This window comes from Nannospalax galili, unplaced genomic scaffold (assembly GCF_000622305.1).
Source record: "Nannospalax galili isolate Female #2095 unplaced genomic scaffold, S.galili_v1.0 scaffold686, whole genome shotgun sequence".
NCBI lineage: Eukaryota > Metazoa > Chordata > Mammalia > Rodentia > Spalacidae > Nannospalax > Nannospalax galili.
In genome coordinates this window covers 538551-557020 of record NW_008355472.1, presented here as the reverse complement: position 1 = coordinate 557020, position 18470 = coordinate 538551, and the positions used below count along the sequence as shown (strand labels likewise).

Genomic DNA, 18470 nt, shown 5'->3' with positions numbered 1-18470 from the left:
TCTCTACATTTGGAAATTTCTTTTTAGCAAGCAACTACAAGCAAGCAAGCTACAAGTTGTCCTATGAGCAAACTAGAGAATTTATGGGTGCAGATAAGTGCATTTTGCAAATTTATTTCACATCTATTTCATGTGATTGCATATACAGCAGTTTGTACGTATAATGTGCCAATAATAAGATTCCACATATTACATAGTTTTAATATCATTCCATAAAATCATCCTCTTTGCTTACAGTTTTGGAATTTCAAAATATTTACATATAAACTGTGTTTGAAATACTAAAGATTAGGAGGCTGGAGAGATGGTTCCGTGGTTAAGAGCACTGACTGCTCTTGCAGAGGACCTGGGTTCAATTCCCAGCACCCACATGGCAGCTACAAACCATCCTTAACTCCAGTTCCAGGGGAATCCAAAGCCCTCTTCTGACCTCCGCAGCATTGCAAGACATGGGTGCACTCACAATCAGGCAACACACTCATACACATAAAATTAAAAAAAAAAAAAAGTTTTAAAAAAAGAAATACTAAAGATTGGATGGTGGGAGACACAAATAACAGAAAATTGAAAATAACAGGTATTTTCAGCATGACAAAAAGTTAAACATTTCCAGAGCTGAAGAGATGGCTCAGTGGTTAAGAGCACTGGCTGCTCTTGTAGAGGACCAGGGTTCTGTTCCCAACACCCACATGGCTGCTAACAACTGTCCTTAACTCCAGTCCTAAGGGATCTGACACCCTCTTCTGGTATCTGAGGTCATTGCACAAATATGGTGTATGCATACATGCAACCAAAACACTCATACACATAAAAAAAATTACAAAAAAAAAAAAAAAAGGCTAAGCATGGTGGCACATGCCTTTAATCACAGCACTGAGGTAGATTATGAGTTTGAGGCCAGCCTGGTGTACATATTTATAAGCCCACTCAGGCTACACAGGGAGACCCTGTCTCAAACAAAGATAAAGGTGAACAAAGTTGATTTTTTTTTTTTTTTTTTTTTTTTGAGTTAGGGTCTCCCTGTAGCTCCAGCTGGCCTGGAACTCACTATGTAGACCAGGCTGGCCTTGAACGCACAGAGATCTGCCTGCCTCTGTCTCCCAAGTGCTACGAATAAAGGTGGGCACCACCATACCCTGCAAAGTTAAATTTTCTAAAAACCCATGTCCTAGTATGTATCTCTAGCTGACCTTGAACTTATGATCCTGCTGTTTCAACCTTCCAAGTGCTGGGATTACAGATGTATGCCATTACAGCTGATTTAAAGTTATTTAATTTTTTTTCCCTTAGGACAAGATCTCACTGTATATCCCAGGCTGGTCTTGAATTTAAGGCAAGTGTCTCACCTCAGACTCCCAAATGCTGGGATTACAGACGTGTACCACCTGCCTGGCAAAAATTGGACTATGATTATTTTAAACCTACTTTTGAGAGATGAAATTGAGATTCTTTTTCTAACTGCCATGTCTTGTGTGAGGTTGTTCTATTTTCTTTTGGTCGGTCTCTTAAAAGTGTGTGGTGTGTGTGTCTTAAAGTGTGTGGTGTGTGTGTGTGTATGCTGAAAGGGCAATATATAGCCCGGCAGAATTTAAGCAAGATTAGATTCAAATTTTAAGATAAATCTTCATTGGTAAATAAGAAATCCCATAGTTCAACTGCTAAACTGGTCCAACAAGGCAGACAGTATTCTAGTTACTGCTGAGCCCACTGCTCCCTTGCAATGCACTAAAAAAACTATTAAAGAAAACTGACCAAACAAGAGTTTAAAAGATGCATATTTTCATGAATTAATGTGAATTGATTGTGATGATGGTTGCAACTCTGTGAATATCTTACATACTACTGAATTTAAACCTGGCGCAGGGGTCAGGGAGGCAGGGCTGGGGAGATGGCTCAGTGGGCAAGAGAGCTTGCTCTGCAAGCTTGAGTACCTGAGTTTGAATCCCAGCAGCCATGTAACAAGCTAGGTATGGTTGCACGTGTTTATAAACCCAGCACTGAGGGACAAGACAGCTGGATCCTGAGAGAGCTTGCTGGCCAGCCATCCTAGCCAAAACTGCTTCTGCTTCGTTGAGAGATCCTGTCTCAAGGCAGTAGCATGGAAAGAAATAGACACATGCTTTGGCCTCCCATGAGCTTTTGCACTGGCATGCATAACCACAAACTCTCTCTCTCTCTCTCTCTCTCTCTCTCTCTCTCTCTCTCTCATAGCCTGGCCACAAAAAATTCTAAATCAGTTAAAAGTTTCCTGGAATTTCTCATGTCAGAGATTATAGTCTCAGTTAGGATCTTCTAAAACAAGGTTAAATTATACATAACAAAGGAAAGGGAAACAAGGATACATAACTGTTAATTTGCATTGCATACCTTCAACAAGTTCAAGTATACTCACAATCTGTAGTAGCCCCCAACCCCGCACTTATAGTCCCATACCTCTCCATAGTGCATGCTTACTGCTTTGTACTTTTGCTACTTAGTTACCAAGGAAGGAGATCTTTTTACATCTTTTCACATACAGAGTTAAATTTCTTTCCATTTTTCTCCTAAAATGTAACAAAATTAAGAGGAAAAGTGCCAGCAGTGAAGGAGATGCTACAGAAATCCAGCCTTGGCTGTCAGACCCCAACTCTTGCAGGGGTGCCTGTCTCAAAACAAAACAACCTGCAGGTCATCAGATAGTTCCAACATAGCTCTGTTACAAACGGGCCATCCCTGCCATCTTGACACCATTGGGTACCTGGAAACCTGGTTGCTAGAGTGATCCAAACTTTTGTTCAAGAAATTAACTTTGGGACAGCAGTTAAGAGGACCTGGGTTTGGTTCCCAGCACCCACATGGTGGCTAACAACCGTCTGTAACTCCAGTTCCAGGGGATCTGACTCCTTCTTCTGACCTCTGTGGGCACTGCACAACACAGGTGGACCTACCCATACGTAAGCAATACACTCATACACATAAAATAATAAAATACAGGGGCTGGAGAGATGGCTCAGCAGTTAAGAGCACTGACTGCTCTTGCAGAGGACCTGGGTTTGATTCCCAGCACCCATATGGTGGCTAACAACCATCTGTAACTCCAGTTCCAGGGGATCTGACTCCTTCTTCTGACCTCTGTGGGCACTGCACAACACAGGTGGACCTACCCATACGTAAGCAATACACTCATACATATAAAATAAAAATAATAGATAAAATATTTAAAAAATAAACTAAAAAATACAGAAAATTAATTGGTTCTGTAATGTTTATTTACATATGCCTCCTTCTCTTCCACTCCCAATAAGGGAGGGACAATAAACAAATACACCGGATGTGGTGATAAGCATCAGGAAGGAAAATAAGCCAGGAAAAGGAAATAAGAGACAGCTGATTAACCAGTGTGGTCACAGAGGTCCTTGATGACAAGGTGACATCCCATCTGCTCTTTCCTCACATGGATTATTGAAATTATTGCTGTGTTTTAGGAGCCTCAGATATGGGACAAATAAGACAAAAATCCCTAATAGCAGGAGTTGTGGCACTTGTCTATGGACTCAGCATTGAGGATACTGAGGCAGGAGGATTGTGAGTTGGAGGCCAAACTGGGTTACATAAGAGGTATTGTCTCAAAAAACAAAGCAACCTAAAACATTAAAATATATACTTAACCCTGGGGTGGCAAAGGCAGGCAGATCTCAGGTGCTCACTGACTGGCCAGTTATTCTAGTTTGTTTCTCTTTTGCTGTGACAAAACACTCTGACCAATACCAACTTGAGGAGAAAAGTGTTTATTTGGCTTACAGCACAGTTCATCAAAGGAAGCTAAGGCAGGAACTCAGGGCAGGAACCTGGAACACAGACCATGGAGTGCTGCTTACTGGCTTGCTCCCCTGGCCCATGTTCAGCTTGTTTTCTTATATAATACAGGACCACCTGCCCAGGGGTAGCACTGCCCACAGGGGCTGGGCCCTCCCATATCACTCAACAATCAGGAAAATACCTAACAGACATCACCACAGGCCTGTCCGATGGAGGAAATTCCCAAATTGAGGCTCCCTCTAACCAGGTGTGTCAAGTTGACAACTGAAGCTACCTCGCATGCCAGTCTAGCTAAAACGAAGGGCTCCATTAGTGAGAGACCCTGTCTCAAAAATTAAGGTGGAGAGGAATAGAGGAAGGTATCCATCATAGATCTCTAGCCTCTGCATGTACACACATAGGTAAGTACGCACTTGCACATACATGAACACCTGCATACACCAACACACAAAGATACACTTTTTTTCTTTTTTGGCTTTTTTGAGACAGGGTCTCCCTGTAGCCCCAGCTGGGCTGGAACTTACTATGTAGACCAGGCTAGCCTTGAACTCACAGAGATCTGCCTGCCTCTGCCTCCCAAGTACTAGGATTAAATGCGTGCACCACCACACCTGACCAAAGATATACATTTAATTAATGAATAAGATCATTAAAATAGTCACAATGGCTGTTTATAAATGCTAATAGTCATCATAAAGCCTATAAAATTTATCTGTAGATTTATAAAACATTCATCGATTAAGGATCAAAATACAGGGTTTTACCTGGAGTGCTAGTATGTCTGTGATCCCAGCACTTGGGAGGTGGAGGTAGAAGGATAAAGAGTTTAAGTTCAGGGCTGGAGAGATGACTAAGCAGTTAAGAGCACAGGCTGCTCTTGCAGAAGACTGGGGTTCAATTCCCAGCACCCACATGGAGGCTAACAACCAACCATAGGTAACTAGTTCCAGGGAATCTGACATTCTCTTCTGATGTCCACAGGCATTATAAGACACAGGTATACTTATATATGTGCAGGCATAACACTCATACACATAAAATAAAAATAAATCAGCTGGGCATGGTAACACATGCCTTTAATCCCACCACTTGGGAGGCAGAGGCAGAGGCAGATGGCTCTCTGTGAGTTTGAGGCTAGCCTGGCTTCCATAGTGAGTTCCAGGCCAGCTGGGGCTACAGGGGCTACAGGAGACTCTGTGTCAAAAAGACCAGAAAATTAAAAATAAATAAATCAAAAAAATTAACAAAAAAAGGACTTAAGTTCATCCTGGATTACACAGTGAGTTTGAGGTCAACCTGGTCTCAAAACAAAAAAAAAAAGCAAACCGTTAAAACAGGGCTTAGTAGTAGTAAAAGGTCTTTGTCATATTTGGGTGTGTCATCATAACGACCAAGATTCTAGACAATACTAAATGTTTCCAGGCTATGTTCTATAAAATCTGAACATAAAGTACAATTATTCCGCACCATCAGATTGCTTTCTGTTTACTGGCAAGATAAAGCTAACTTCAAGAAAGAAAAATATCAGCTGGGCCTGGTGGCACATGCCTTTAATCCCAGCACTCGGGAGGCAGAGGCAGGCAGATCTCTGTGAGTTGAAGGCCAGCCTGGTCTACATAGCGAGTTCAGCCAGCTGGGGCTACAGGGATACCCTGTCTCAAAAACACCAAAAAAAAAAAAAAAAGAAAAAAGAAAAAAGAAAGAAAAATACAAAGTGTGAAATAGCAAATTATATAACAAGTATTGCAAGTAAAATGGAAAGTGAGGAAGGCAGCTGCCTCCATTCTGATAAGATGCCACCTCTACATGCTATACTCATGTATGTGGAACTGAAATTGGTAAATAAAGAAAACTTGAAATACTGGTCTCATTGTGAATAGCCAGGCATGCAGCGCCTTCTTAGAATGAGAGAACAATGTTAAGTCCATGGAGACTCTTCTGACGAAATGTAGGTTTTATAAGGCCTTTCTGCATAGGTTATGTGGAGCAGTGTTCTCAATTTTTTCAATTTTTTTCCAGAGCTAAACACAGCCAGGCATGGTGGTGCATACCTGAAATCCCAGAACTCCGGAAGCTGAGGTAGGAGGATCATGAGTTCCAGACTGACGTGGGTCACATAGTGAGAACCTGTAACATAAAACCCAAACCAAAAAACAAAACAATTTGGAGCTAAGCAGGGCTTTCCACTGCACAGTTCAAGAGAACCCTGGTCTGTTTGTGTTGAGGCAGCATGTCAATTGTAGCTGCCCACTCATTGACCATTTCAAATGACCGACCTCTCCTTTGCTCTAAGCAGCAGTCAGATCTGGTTCCCCTTTCTCATCTGAAGCGGCTCTGGCCTTTCTGTTTACAAGTTAACCGGAAGTGTGCACCTGCAGCTCACACAGCCACTGAAGATGCTGTGGGCTGACTGTGTTCCTTACCATCTGCAATGTTGATGTGTTTCAGCAGATCAAAAGGGTTTCTCCCATGATTCACTCCTGTGAGCATATCTGAAGTAGGAATTACTACAGAATCATGACTCCCAGGATAATATACTATGTATGATATTTAGTAGTATATTTAATAATACATTTATACACTATAATAAATAATAATGATAACCCTACAATGTGTCTGATGTGTCTGTTAGACCAAAGTTTTCTACCTTTGGACAATAAAATGTATAGGACTCTGACCTCTGGATATGACTCTTGCATAATGACACATGAAGGAGTCCTGTTCTGGTGAGAGAAGTCATGGAAAAGAATGAGCAATCTGTGTGTATGTGTGTGGGGGGGTGTGCACTATGTAACAAATTTAAAAATTTTTTTTTGTTTTTTTGTCTTTTGAGACAGGGCCTCTCTGTAGCCCCAGCTGGCCTGGAACTTACTATGTAGACCAGGCTGGCCTTGAACTCACAGAGATCTGCCTGCCTCTGCCTCCCTACGCCCTGCCTATTTTTTAAAAAATATTTTATTACTATTTTTTTATGTGTATGAGTGTTATGCCTGCATGTTGGTAAGTGCACCCGTGTCATGCAGTGCCCACAGAGGATAGAAGAGGCTGTCGAATCATCTAGAACTGGAGTTACAGACAGTTGTTAGCTGCCATGTGGGTGCTGGGATTCGAGCCCAGGTCTTCTGCAAGAACAGACAGTGTTCTTAATTGCTGAGCCATATGAGTGTATTGCCTGCATGCATGTGAGTGCACCCGTGTTGTGCAATGCCGAGGAGGTCAGAGGAGGGCTTCAGATTCCCCTGGATCTGGAGTTAAGGACGGATCGTAGCCACCATGTGGGTGCTGAGAATTGAACCCGGGTCCTCTGCAAGAGCAGTCTGTGCTCTTAACCACTGAGCCATCTCTCCAGCCCCTTAGATTGTTTTTTTTTTTTTTTTTTTAAATTTCATGAGTATGGGTGTTCCCTGAATTTTTTTAAGCGTACCTATATTACGCAATGCCCGCAGAGGTCAGAAGACGGAGTCAGAGCCTCTGGAACTGGAGTTATAGATGGTTGTTGGCTGCCATGTGGGTGCTGGGAAGTGAATCCAGGTCTTCTGCAAGAGCAGCCAGTGCTCTTAAACACTGAACCATCTCTCCAGCCCTGGGGTTTAACTTTTGTTTAGAACACCTCTGCAGGGCCCAGGGTCCAAACCAAGAAAGCCTTCACAGTGCAGGAGACTCAGAAGAAAACTGTAGTTAAATATTCTCACTTGCACAGCCATATTGCTATTGTCATGCAGAGATGGAATTTTGCTTCTCAGAGAAGGCGCTAGATCAAAATTTTCCTTTACTAGTGCTTTGAACCTTTTCTAGTTCTTAGGATGTGGCTCAGACAGTTGAATTTGCTGCTTTTTGATGAAAGGTTTTCTATCAGTTGAGTCACATAGGAAAGCAATGGCATAGTGCACACCTATAATCTGGCCTTTGAAAGACTGAGGCAGGAATATCATGAGTTGAAGGGCAGCCTGGGCTGCAGACGGAGACGCTTTCAGAAAGGAAAGCAATATGCTTTGTTTATCCTGTAGATACGCTGCCAATACGGAGGTGTCAGCTGAACCTCCACTATCTAGATGAGCATTGGCAGCTGCAAAGCTTTCTCCTGGACTCCTCCCTTCCTCACCACCCTCTAAAGAGAACCTCTTCTGTGGATACTTTTAGATCTGTTTATAGGTGGACATCTTGCAGTGATGAATGATGTTGGTCCAAATTTATTTATTCATTTATTCATTTAGAGACAGAATCTCCCTATATAGCCCAGCTAGCCTCAAACTCTCAATCCTCCTGCTTCTGCCCACGAGTGCGGGGATTACAGGTGGGCATCACTACTCCTGGTTTGTGTTTCTTCTCATTGGGGGAACTCAGCAATACAGAACATCTTTCCTGATCTGGGATGTCTATCTGAAGCACTCTTGGAAAAGCACTGCTACACTGACCTACTCATCTACTGAGGAAACACTGAGGTAATCACTGAGCCCTTGATCCATGACAAAACTTGCAAGAAAATAAAATGGCCCTAAGATGCTGATACATCCAAATAAATAATTCTTTATTATATAAACTATGTACCACACTGTAGTCTAGTGATCCAAAGACGAGGACCAGAATCAATGATCTCATCAATATATTTCTCAGGTGAAGTGCATACCTCTATATTACCTTTGTGATCTAACTTATGTCACTCACAAAACCTCTGTGGACATTTCTACCATCTGGCTATATTGGTAGGAGATGAACAATATATGACCATTCTTCAAATTTCAAAAAGAAAACCTTTTTCTTTACACTGATTCATGAGATCAATGTAGTTATGTCTTGTAGTGGCTGAGACACCAGCCCTAGTAAAACTGGCAATGCATTGTAACTTTTCTTATTGTTCAAAATGTTCTTTGGGGGCTAGAAAGATGGCTCAGCAGGTAAAATACTTGCCGCAAAGTCTGATGACCTGAGTTCGATCCCTAGAACTCACATATGTGGAAGGAGAGAACCAACTCCACAGAGTTGTCCTCTGACCTCCACATATGGATTGTGGCATGTCTGTGTCCCTCCCTTCCATGTAAATAATAAAAGATTCTCCACAATCCTATTATAATAAGAAAATGATGTTGTTCTCAGGCCCTTTACCATAATAGCCAATAAGTTAAAGGTACAACATAAGAAAGATCAGCTCAACTGTAGTAGTTCCTCAAAGCATTTGAATTTATGTTTCTAAAACTATGTGCATTTATTTATTTATTTTTGAGGCTGGGTCTCATGTAGCCCAAACTGACCTCAAACTCAATATGTAGGCAAAGCTGGCTTTGAACTCCTGATCCTCTTGCCTCCACCTCCCCAGTACTGGGTTTATATGCATGTACCACATGCCTGGCTTACTATGTGTATTTTGGTGTCATACCTATTTGTGCAAATGTAGATCACCTGCTATATATATTTTTTCTATAACTTCTGAGACCCTATCATAGGTTGCTTGTCAGCTTGCTGTGTATCTTTTGTCTTTTTGAGACAGGGTCTCCTTGTAGCCCCAGCTGGCCTGGAACTCACTATGTAGACCAGGCTGGCTTTGAACTCACAGAGATCTTCCTGCCTCTGCCTCCTGAGTGCTGGGTCTAAAGGTGTGTGCCACCATGCCCAGTTCCTTGTTTATTATTTTTATTTTATGTCTATGAATGTATTGCCTGCATGTATGTAAGTATACCAATGTACAAAGCCTGTGGAGGCCAGAAGAGGGCATTGGATCCCCTGGAACTGGAGTTAAGGATGGTTATTAGCTGCCATGTGGGTTCTGGGAATTGAACCTGGGTCCTCTGGAAGAACAACAAGTATTCTTAACTGCTGAGCCATCTCTCCAGCCCCCATGTGTGAGTATTTGTATAGCATATGGGACATTGTGTTTAGGGTTCTAAGGTCCTTGGACAGTTGGGAGAAGCCTGTGGAAGGCCTGACACCTTACATTTCAGAACACTCTGCCTTCCCTGTGTTTGACAGTCTGTCAGAGACCAGAGAACAGTGTCAGGGGTACAGCAGAGCTTCAGGTGTCTTTATTAAATCATATTCTAAGGAAAAAGACTTTCAGGGCTGGGAAGATAGCTCAAACTGTCTGTTGGGCAATATGAGGTCCTGAGTTCAGATCCCTAGAACCCATATCAAAAGCTGGGGGTGATGATATGTTCTGGTCTCCCTGTAGCCCCAGCTGTCCTGGAACTCACTATGTAGACCAGGTTGGTCTCGAACTCACAGAGATCTGCCTGCCTCTGCCTCTTGAGTGCTGGGATTAAAGGCGTGCACAACCATGACCAAATTTAACTTTTTTAACCTTTGAGACTTTACTTCTACGTTTCTAGAATGATCCCTCCTACCTGAATGCATTATTCTGCAACATTTACTTCAGAAATTTGCATCTACCATCTGTTCCTCTAAGTTCCCACTTTTCCTCTTTTACTGTGTGTGATCTGAAAGAAACCCTGTGGCCTTTCTTCTACAATATCTTTTTTTTCCCTTCACTTCTCTGCCAGATTAAAAAAAAGATTTCATTTTCATTTTGTATATTTTGCTTGCTTGTAAATGCAGCATGTACATGCACTGCCCATGGAGTCCAGAAGAGGATGTCAGAGTCTCTGAATTTGAGTTACAGACAATTGTAAGCTGCCATGTGGGTGGTGAGAACAAAACCTGGTCCTGAGCAAGAACAGCAGGAGCACTGAGCCATCTCCCCTGCCCCAACTGAATTTTCTCAACAATTTGCTGTCCTCTGACTTCTCAGCCTCTGGCACATTTCTTTCATGTTTGATGAATGAATACATGAATACTATCACATCTATGGCTCCACTCCCTCTGACCCAGACACACAGGTCCTAGGCTGTTGACTATATTGTGTTCTCTTTATTCTTGCAATGGATCATGTTCATTCCAATTCTTAGGCCTCTGGACCTATGTTTCTCCTTTCCTGGAACATTTTCCCTCAGATTTTTCCTAGCTAGGAACTCTTCTCATACACAAACACCTAGATCTCTTGTGCTCTCTTCTTAAAGCATACTTCTAGAGTAAACATATGCTGCTGGGGATCAGACTGAGGGCTTTGCACATGCTAGACAAGTGCTTTGCCACTGAACTACATCCCCAGATCCAAAAGTAAACTGTGTGTGTGTGTGTGTGTGTGTGGTGGTGGTGGTGGTGGTGGTGGGGTGATAGAATGTATGAACTGCAGAAGAGACACAGCCTCGTTAGGGAAAGCCATAAATCCCTTAAAGCAGCCAGCTGGCCCTAAATTGGCAGCCTGGCCTTGCTCAAGCCTTATCAACTGGTCACTTCCTGGATTGAGAGAGACTGTTTGTGGCGCCCACCCATTTCCTTTAGTGCTATAGATAACTCACCTGCTTGAGAAAATAATCGGGAGAAGAGACCCTCAAGGACACCAGAACCTGGCATGGAGTTAACTCTTGCAGCTGTGTGTAGCAGCCACCCATGGAGGTCAGAAGAGGGCATCAGATCCCCTGGAACTAGAGTTATGAATGGTTGTTAGCTGCCATGTGGGTGCTGGGAATCAAACCTGGGTCCTCTGCAAGAGCAGCCAGTGCTCTTAACTGCTGAGCCATCTCTTTGGCCCCCTTATTTTGATTTTATGTGTATGTTTTGCCTGCATGTATGTAAGCGCAAGAGCAGCCGCTTAACCATTGAACCATCTTTCCAGCCCCAGGGTGAGAATTCTTTTATTGAGTCATAACAATTTTCCAAAGATTCTGCGACCTGCTGTTTTGGACTCCCAGGCAGGCAGTGCCTCTTCTCTGACCCACAGCCCTTTGAGGTTACTAGAGAGCAGAAGCTGAGGGCAGTTGGCTCCTGTGGCTTCCTTCAGTCAACCATGGTCCCCATGCTCAGCCTTATAATTATATAATTGCATCTTTCCAAAACTTCCACGCTGGTAATTCCTGTCTGGACAAAATCTCTCCAGAAGCATTGTCTTCATGTTTACACTTGTAGGCAGCCATTGCTTTTCTAAAGTGCGTCCATGCCTGGCTTCTCACATGATGCTCCCTGGCAAGGTAGGCAGGGAAGAGATTGCTACTTACTGTACAGACAGGAGAGTGAGGCCGACCTCTGTCCTCCAGTGTCCTCAGTGGGCCCAGCAGGCCTCCTTTGCCCAAGTTCAATGCTTTCTTCCTCCTGTCTCACATTTCCCAGAATCCCAATGGATTCCACTTGGCAGACTCACAGCAAAGGCAGACAGATGAACCTTGTGTGAGCGTGGGGCTGCAGTGCCAGCTTTGTGTTGCAGTTGCACCGTCCCTGGAGGCTCCTAGCTGATTTCAGCTGTGCTGTGGGCCACTCCTTCCAATGTTTAAATTCATTGTCTAATCCTATTTTTCAGGGGATACAAGTTGGCAAACTTCCCTTTTATCCAAAGAGATGGTTTTCTTTGTATTCTCTTGCCTAAATGTTAGGCAACCAACCTAGGTTTCAAAAATTAATATAATTTATTTCCCATCATGTCAGTGCAAAACAAAGGTGCTTTAGGATAAAACACTGAGCTCAGAACTTTCCTCCTCTTATAGTTCAGTTTCTTGAATCAACAACAGGTGCAGAATTCTGTAAACATGTGTGAAGCTGGGTCTGCTGGGCACAGATCCACCCGGTGCAGATCCGTGGTTTTGTTCCATTCTTAAGTGGGTTTATGATGGAAAGTACCAAGTGGCTGGCTTGTCCTGTTCAAAATGGAGATTCCCGAAGAATCTGGACTTTCATCAAGGCCCGTTTCAGTTGCTCATAGGTTACAAACATCATCACATTCCAGGCTCCCAGACGAAGAAATGAGGGGGTAAATCTGAGGAGAAAACAGCACTGTGTGAGGAGGAGCGGCTGGGAGGCACAAATACACCTGTGCCCTCCCCATGCCAACTCAGTGCTGAGGGTCCTGGACTGCTTGTCACAAGCCTTTTGAGATTCATTCCACCGTTGTCTTCTCTGCTGACGGGATTTAGGCAGAAGTTGGAGTCAGAAAAAAAAAACTAACATGTTAAGGCAGGTTACGGTGTCAGGTTAATCTGCACAGCCTGAGTGGTAACCATGCTTGCTGCCAGGTTTCTTTGTTAGAAACTGAGGCCCAGAGAGGCTAATGTCTTGAAACCACAGAGCTAGTATCACACAACTGCTAACTACCAACTGTACTGTTTAAACACATCGTCTGACCCAACTCACCCTGATGCTGGGGCTTTGGCCTCATTCCAACCTGATTCTCCACCCTGAGAAGGCAGGCTGGGATGATGCCAGGCCCTCTTCTAGGACTTTACCCATGCTGTTCTCCCTGTTTGGACTGTCCCGTATCTCTCCCTCATCTGGAGGGTTGCTCTTCACTCTGTAGGGCTCAACTTGGTATGTCTTTACCTTTTGTGGGGTAGGGATTGGGACAGGATCTTACTGTATAGCCCTGCCTGGCCTTGAACTCAAGACAATCCTCCTGCTTCAGCCTCTTGAGTGCTGAGATTACAGGCTTGTGCCCCCATACCCAAACTGCCACAGCCTTTCTTGAACCCTCACAGAGACTACAGCACTGTGACAATATATCCAAACTCCAAAGTCAGACCTGTTTTTCAAATCCTAGCTCGTCTAGCTTCATAAACGTCTACAAGTGACGTGGCATTTCTGAGCTTCAGGTTCTTCATTTTTAACACGATAATAAAAGCTGGTTGTGGTAATGTCAGCACTAGGGAGATGGAGGCAGGAGGATCAGGAGTTTGAGGCCAGCTTGAGTTGCATAAGACCCTGTTTCAAAACACCAAGAATTAAATAAAACAACGTGAGGAAAATAGTGGCATCTCCCCTATTGGGCTGTTCTGTGAATTAACTGAGTGACTGGTGGACAGCACCCAGCAGAGGCTCAGAATTAATCATTGCTTAATCAACACTATTTACTTGTCTGCTACTCTTGGAGGGAGGCATAGAGCAGGATCTGGCACACATGTTATGTTCAATAAGTGTTTGCCAAGTGAAAGACAAGTGGCTATAGCTGAAGACACCAGTGACGGGCACTCAATAGAATAGTCTGTCCAGTGACTGTGTTAGTGCGCTCTTCCCAGCCTTAAGGACCTAATGGCTCCTGTTCGTTTGCTGGGTTCAACCTAACATTTAGCACCAGAAAACTATGTGCTGAAGGCATCTGTGGTGGGAGCAAGCAGCACCACATTGGGTTGTGGCTTCAGAGTCATGGCTCTGCCATTTTAGTTTGTGACCTTGGACAAGCTATTTTCCTAAATGCAGAATCTTCCATAGGCAGTGTGGGGGCCATTACCCAGTTCATGGGGTTGTCTTACTGTTTACCATATGTAAAGTGCTTAGTCCAAGACTCAGTGTATAGGGACTTAGCTATTAGGATGACACTAAGTAACCAAACTTATGCACTAGTATGAGGATGAAATTAAGTGGAAATTATCATGAAAATGGAATCAAATGGTATTGCTGAGGTTCACGGAGAGGAAAGAAATTTTATATGTGGCAGTGTGCAGGAAGAGTAGCATTTGGACCAGTCTAGAGGAGTGGTTAAGATTTGGATTATGCAGATGGTGAGGAAAAGACATTCATAGGGTTGGTGGGATGGCTCAGTGGGTAAAGCTGCTGCCACCCAAGGACGTAAGCCTGATGGACTGAGTTCCATCCCTGGAACCCATGTAAAGGTGGAAGGAGAGAACCGACCTCACAGAGTTGTCCTCTGACCTCCACACATGTGGCACAATGTACCTTCATATACATATCATACATTCACATCACACGTACAATAATAATACACAAAATAAATATTTAAAAAAATTTTAAAGGGAAGGCATTATAAGCAGAGGGAAGAGTATTTTCTTTTTTTGGTCTTTTTGGTCTCCCTGTGGCCCCAGCTGGCCTGGAACTCACTATGTAGATGAGGCTTGCCTTGAACTCACAGAGATCCACCTGCCTTTGCCTCCCAGTGCTGGGATTAAAGGTGTGCACCACCACCCACAGGAAGAGTATTTTCAAAGGCACAGAGTCCCTGAGGGCTGGTATGGTGAACGTGGTGCCTCTGCTGTGTGGTGATGGCCAGGGCAGCAGGGGGATGTCTCCCCTGTCCAAAATGCTTGGAGATAAATAATACTTTTACCTAGCCTTAGGCTACTTTTCTCATCAAGATTTCCCTAATTCTCCAGCCTTTTTTTTTTTTTTAAACTTCTGTAACTCTTTATACTTCACTGTGACATTCACATCTGTACTGTTCACTGCCACCTGTGGTAGGAACCTAAGATAAGAATCCCCAAAGCCAGGCATGGTGGTACGTGCCTATAACCTAGTACTCAGGGGTGGAGCCAGGGGAGGATCAGGATGCCATCCTCAAACAAGGTCATCTTTGGCTACAAGGTGAGGATTCATGAGACCCTGTCAGAAAGAAAGAAAATGAGAGAAGGCAGAAAAGAAGAAGGAAGGAGGGAAGAATGAGAGAGAGAGAGAGAGAGAGAGAGAGAGAGAGAGCATGCCAAGTTTTCTGGAGGGAGTGCTAGAGGCAGGAGGTCAGCTTACCCTTTGTAGAAGGCTGTGGGGCCTTCCTGGGCCACCATCTTGAGCATACAGTGCAAGGGGCTACGGTACCGGCCTGGGGGGGCATTCATATACCGAGTCTTTACCACATCTACTGGGGAGGCCACCACTGTGGCACAGAAGCCGGCTCCAAAGGCAGAAACAAAGTGGCAGGGAAAGCTGTCTGTGGAGAGGAAGGGAAGAACAAATACCAGGAATGGAATAGACGTGTGCTTGGCTCCATGTGCAGTCACCAGCTCCAACTCAACCTTGACCTTCAGCATAGGAAGCATTGTCTGTGTCTCCCAGGGCCTAAGGCTGAGGTCTTGATTAGTTTTGGCAAACTAGAACTGAGTATCTAAAAGTAAGAAGGTCACCCAGCCCAACAGCTTTACTTAGGGAAACTGAAGTCACAGTAGGTAAGTGGCCTTCACTTAAAGATACACTGAGTTGGGTGCTAACTCAGGGCTCTGGCCTCCAACTCAGGCCTCTTTCCTACTCATTGCAATCCTGAACTGGCTATTGCTCCTCTCTCTGTTCTTGCTGGAGCCCTGGTGCCTCTGGATGGTCCCTATCCCTGTCTCCCTGGAGCCCATTGCCTCACCGGTGAACAGGTGAGAGTCCAGCAGCTTCTCCTTGATGATGTCATAGGTCACCATCTCAGCACAGTTGACAATGGCATTCCTTGTGATGTTGGGCAAAGTCCCTGTTAGGAAGGTGGCAGTGACTGACAAACAGAGAACCAAAGAAGTGGTTGTCTTGCTTGAAAGGGCTCAGCTTTGGGACCCAGTGCCCCAAAGCAATGGTCTCAGGGGAGCCCACCGCAGCCAAGCAGATCCCACTTTTCCTGGTGGGGTTACCAAGTTTTAAAACCCCTACATCTTCACAAACAGAGACACCCACTTTTGGCTATATTTGAGGGTAATCTGCAATCACTGTAATCTAAAGAGGTAAGCTGGGCTCTTAAGACAGTCACAGATTATAGTGCTGTAAGGGCCCTAGGAGAGAGGCTTCACTGAGGAGGGAAACAGGTTTGGGAAAGGTGGAGGACTGTCAAGGGGCTACAGAGGCAGCACTGTCATTGGATATCCTGCCCTTAAACGTCACAGGGTCACCATTTCTCCTGCAAGGATTCTTGCAAATGGTGGTCCAAATGCAAGAGGGATTCTGGCATTTGTCAAGGGCTAGATGCATAGGGTACCCTAAAGTTTATACTCCTAAGGAAGTCCCCTCACACATCTCACTGCACCCCACGCCACAGCTGTGCTCCTGGGTGCCTCGTTTCTGCTTTCTGCTCTCTGAAGTCCCTCCCCTTCCATCTCCACACCTCGGCCTTTGAGGCCAGCTTCTTTCTGGATGGAGCCAGCTTCTCCCATCTCTGGCCTGGCCCCTGAGGACAGCAGCTACTCAAGGTGAGGGCTAGCAAGTTGAACTGAATTTGAGATGCTGTGGCAGGTGTGTGAGATACTGTATTTGGGATGTTCTTACCCTATTATACCATGCCTGAGAGTTCCCACCTTGCTGGGTTCCCTGCCAGAGTGCTCAGAAAGGACAAGCTCTGCCTAAAGGTCCCTGATCTTACCTTTCCACAGACCTTTGACTCCTTCCTCCTTGGCGATGGTTCTGTATGCTTCCATAGTCCCTCTGTATTTCCTGTCGCCTCCAGTCCCCAGGCATATGGTGGCTTGAAATCGAACCTTCACCACATCTGTGGGCTGGGCACAGGTCACCGCCATGGCTCCTGTGGTACAGCCAGCCAGAATCCGGACGGCAATGTTGGAGTCTGGAGAGGGCAGAGAGAGCTGAGGAGTCTCACCTTGAACTTACTACGGACTTGTGAGCATCCCTGACAGGCTATCAGAATCTCAAGGTCTGTCACAAGCTTCTGGATGCCCATGATGCTCTGACCTGCACCAGCTGAGCTCCCTGCCCAGCCCTTGGTACCCAGGGGTGCTGGCACTCACGGTCCGCTCCTTTGGGGGTGTAGAACTGCTTGACTGAATCGTAGAGGCCGATGCGGATGGAGGCAAAGCTCATCTGGCGCTGCAGGCCCGCCACCAGGCCGCTGTAGGGGCTCCGGGGACCCTCGGTGCGCACCATGGTCAGGATGGTGCCCAGCACACCGCGGTACTGCACGCTTTGTGTTGCTGGGTTCTCCCCCTGGATCTGGGGCACAACCGCGGGGCCTGAGGAGATGGTGGCCAGGGAAGGGCTGTATGCACAGAGTCCCTGCCTGGGCTGAACCCACCCTGGCTGGGCCTTGAGAACAAGCATGACCATCACACCAAGGTGAAAACTGCATTTTACAGTTCACAAAGCAATGGTTTACATGGTGTGGCTCCTTTGAGTACCTATGAGGGGTCGTTTGCTTTATTTGCTTTTCCTGTTTTACTATAGACAGCTAGTGACCCAAGGTCATACTGTTCCTTCTTTACCTTTATTTCACACTATGATTTACAAAGCAGAGCTAAGCAGTAAAGAACCCTGCCATACCATGCCAAGGCATTTGGATTGTTTTGATCTGGAGGGATGGTGTAGTGAGGAGGCAAAGAAGGATTCTAAGCAGTGGAGTGAGTGGCCTTTCCCCGGCTCCGTGGGAGGAAGGGCATGTTGGCAGATGGGCTTGATGCTGTGCAGAACCAGCCCCTCCTTCCTTGTGAACAAGGGCCCTTGGCCACAGGGCACCTACCTGCAGGCGGACCTTGGCCGTGTCCAGCGGGTACGTGAGGAGGTCGGCAAAGCAGGCTGCTGTGCCGGCCCCCAGTAACTTCACGACTGTTGTGGGAGGCACTTCTGAAGGCTGAAATCCAACCATGGTCCCAGGAGGGCTTGCTTGGCAATACTTGGCTTCAGTACAGGGAGGAGGCTGTAAGAGGTAGGCCAGAGAGCGGAGGGAGCCTGGGCTGTCTGGCTCTGTCCCATTTCCAGGGACCCCAGCACTCAAAGTTTGCAGCACTCAAAGAGGAAAAGCCAAGGGACTGCCTGCCACACGTAAGCTGCCTGAATTTGGCCTATTAAAATCAGGTCACTTTCCCATCCCTCACTGCTTGCAATCCTTGTCACCTCTGCACCGGGGGCAGGCCGGGCTGTTGGTGGTCTTTTTTTTTTTTTTTTTTTTTTTTTTCTTTTTTTGAGAGGGGGTCTTTCTGGCCCCCCCGCCCCCGAGA

At 45.3% G+C, this 18470-nt stretch overlaps 1 protein-coding gene and 1 long non-coding RNA gene across 2 annotated transcripts in view; one reads left to right on the top strand and one right to left on the bottom strand.

The window, feature by feature from the left end:
- Positions 1-11473: 11473 nt before the first annotated feature.
- Positions 11474-18129, bottom strand: Ucp3 (uncoupling protein 3). The gene is made up of 6 exons (XM_008852709.3): positions 17993-18129; positions 17268-17469; positions 16886-17086; positions 15908-16009; positions 15307-15487; positions 11474-12595 (listed from the first exon to the last, which is right to left on the bottom strand). The coding sequence occupies exons 1-6, from the start codon at positions 18116-18118 to the stop codon at positions 12481-12483; spliced, it is 927 nt and encodes a 308-aa protein (XP_008850931.1). The 5' UTR covers positions 18119-18129; the 3' UTR covers positions 11474-12480.
- A 96-nt stretch (positions 18130-18225) lies between these two features.
- The window catches only part of LOC108491748, a 4686-nt gene continuing 4441 nt past the window's right edge, over positions 18226-18470 (top strand). Inside the window, exon 1 of the long non-coding RNA XR_001872907.1 lies at positions 18226-18294. This is a non-coding gene — a long non-coding RNA (uncharacterized LOC108491748). The remainder of the gene's footprint in view (positions 18295-18470) is intronic.

Coding starts and splice junctions, on each gene's coding strand:
- Ucp3 (XM_008852709.3), bottom strand. CDS start 18,118: ATGGTTGGATTTCAGCCTTCAGAAGTGCCTCCCACAACAGTCGTGAAG. Junction 16,010..16,885: donor AGTCAAAGGTCTGTGGAAAG/GTAAGATCAGGG, acceptor CCTTCCTAACAG/GGACTTTGCCCAACATCACA. Junction 15,488..15,907: donor GGACTCTCACCTGTTCACCG/GTGAGGCAATGG, acceptor TCCTCTCCACAG/ACAGCTTTCCCTGCCACTTT.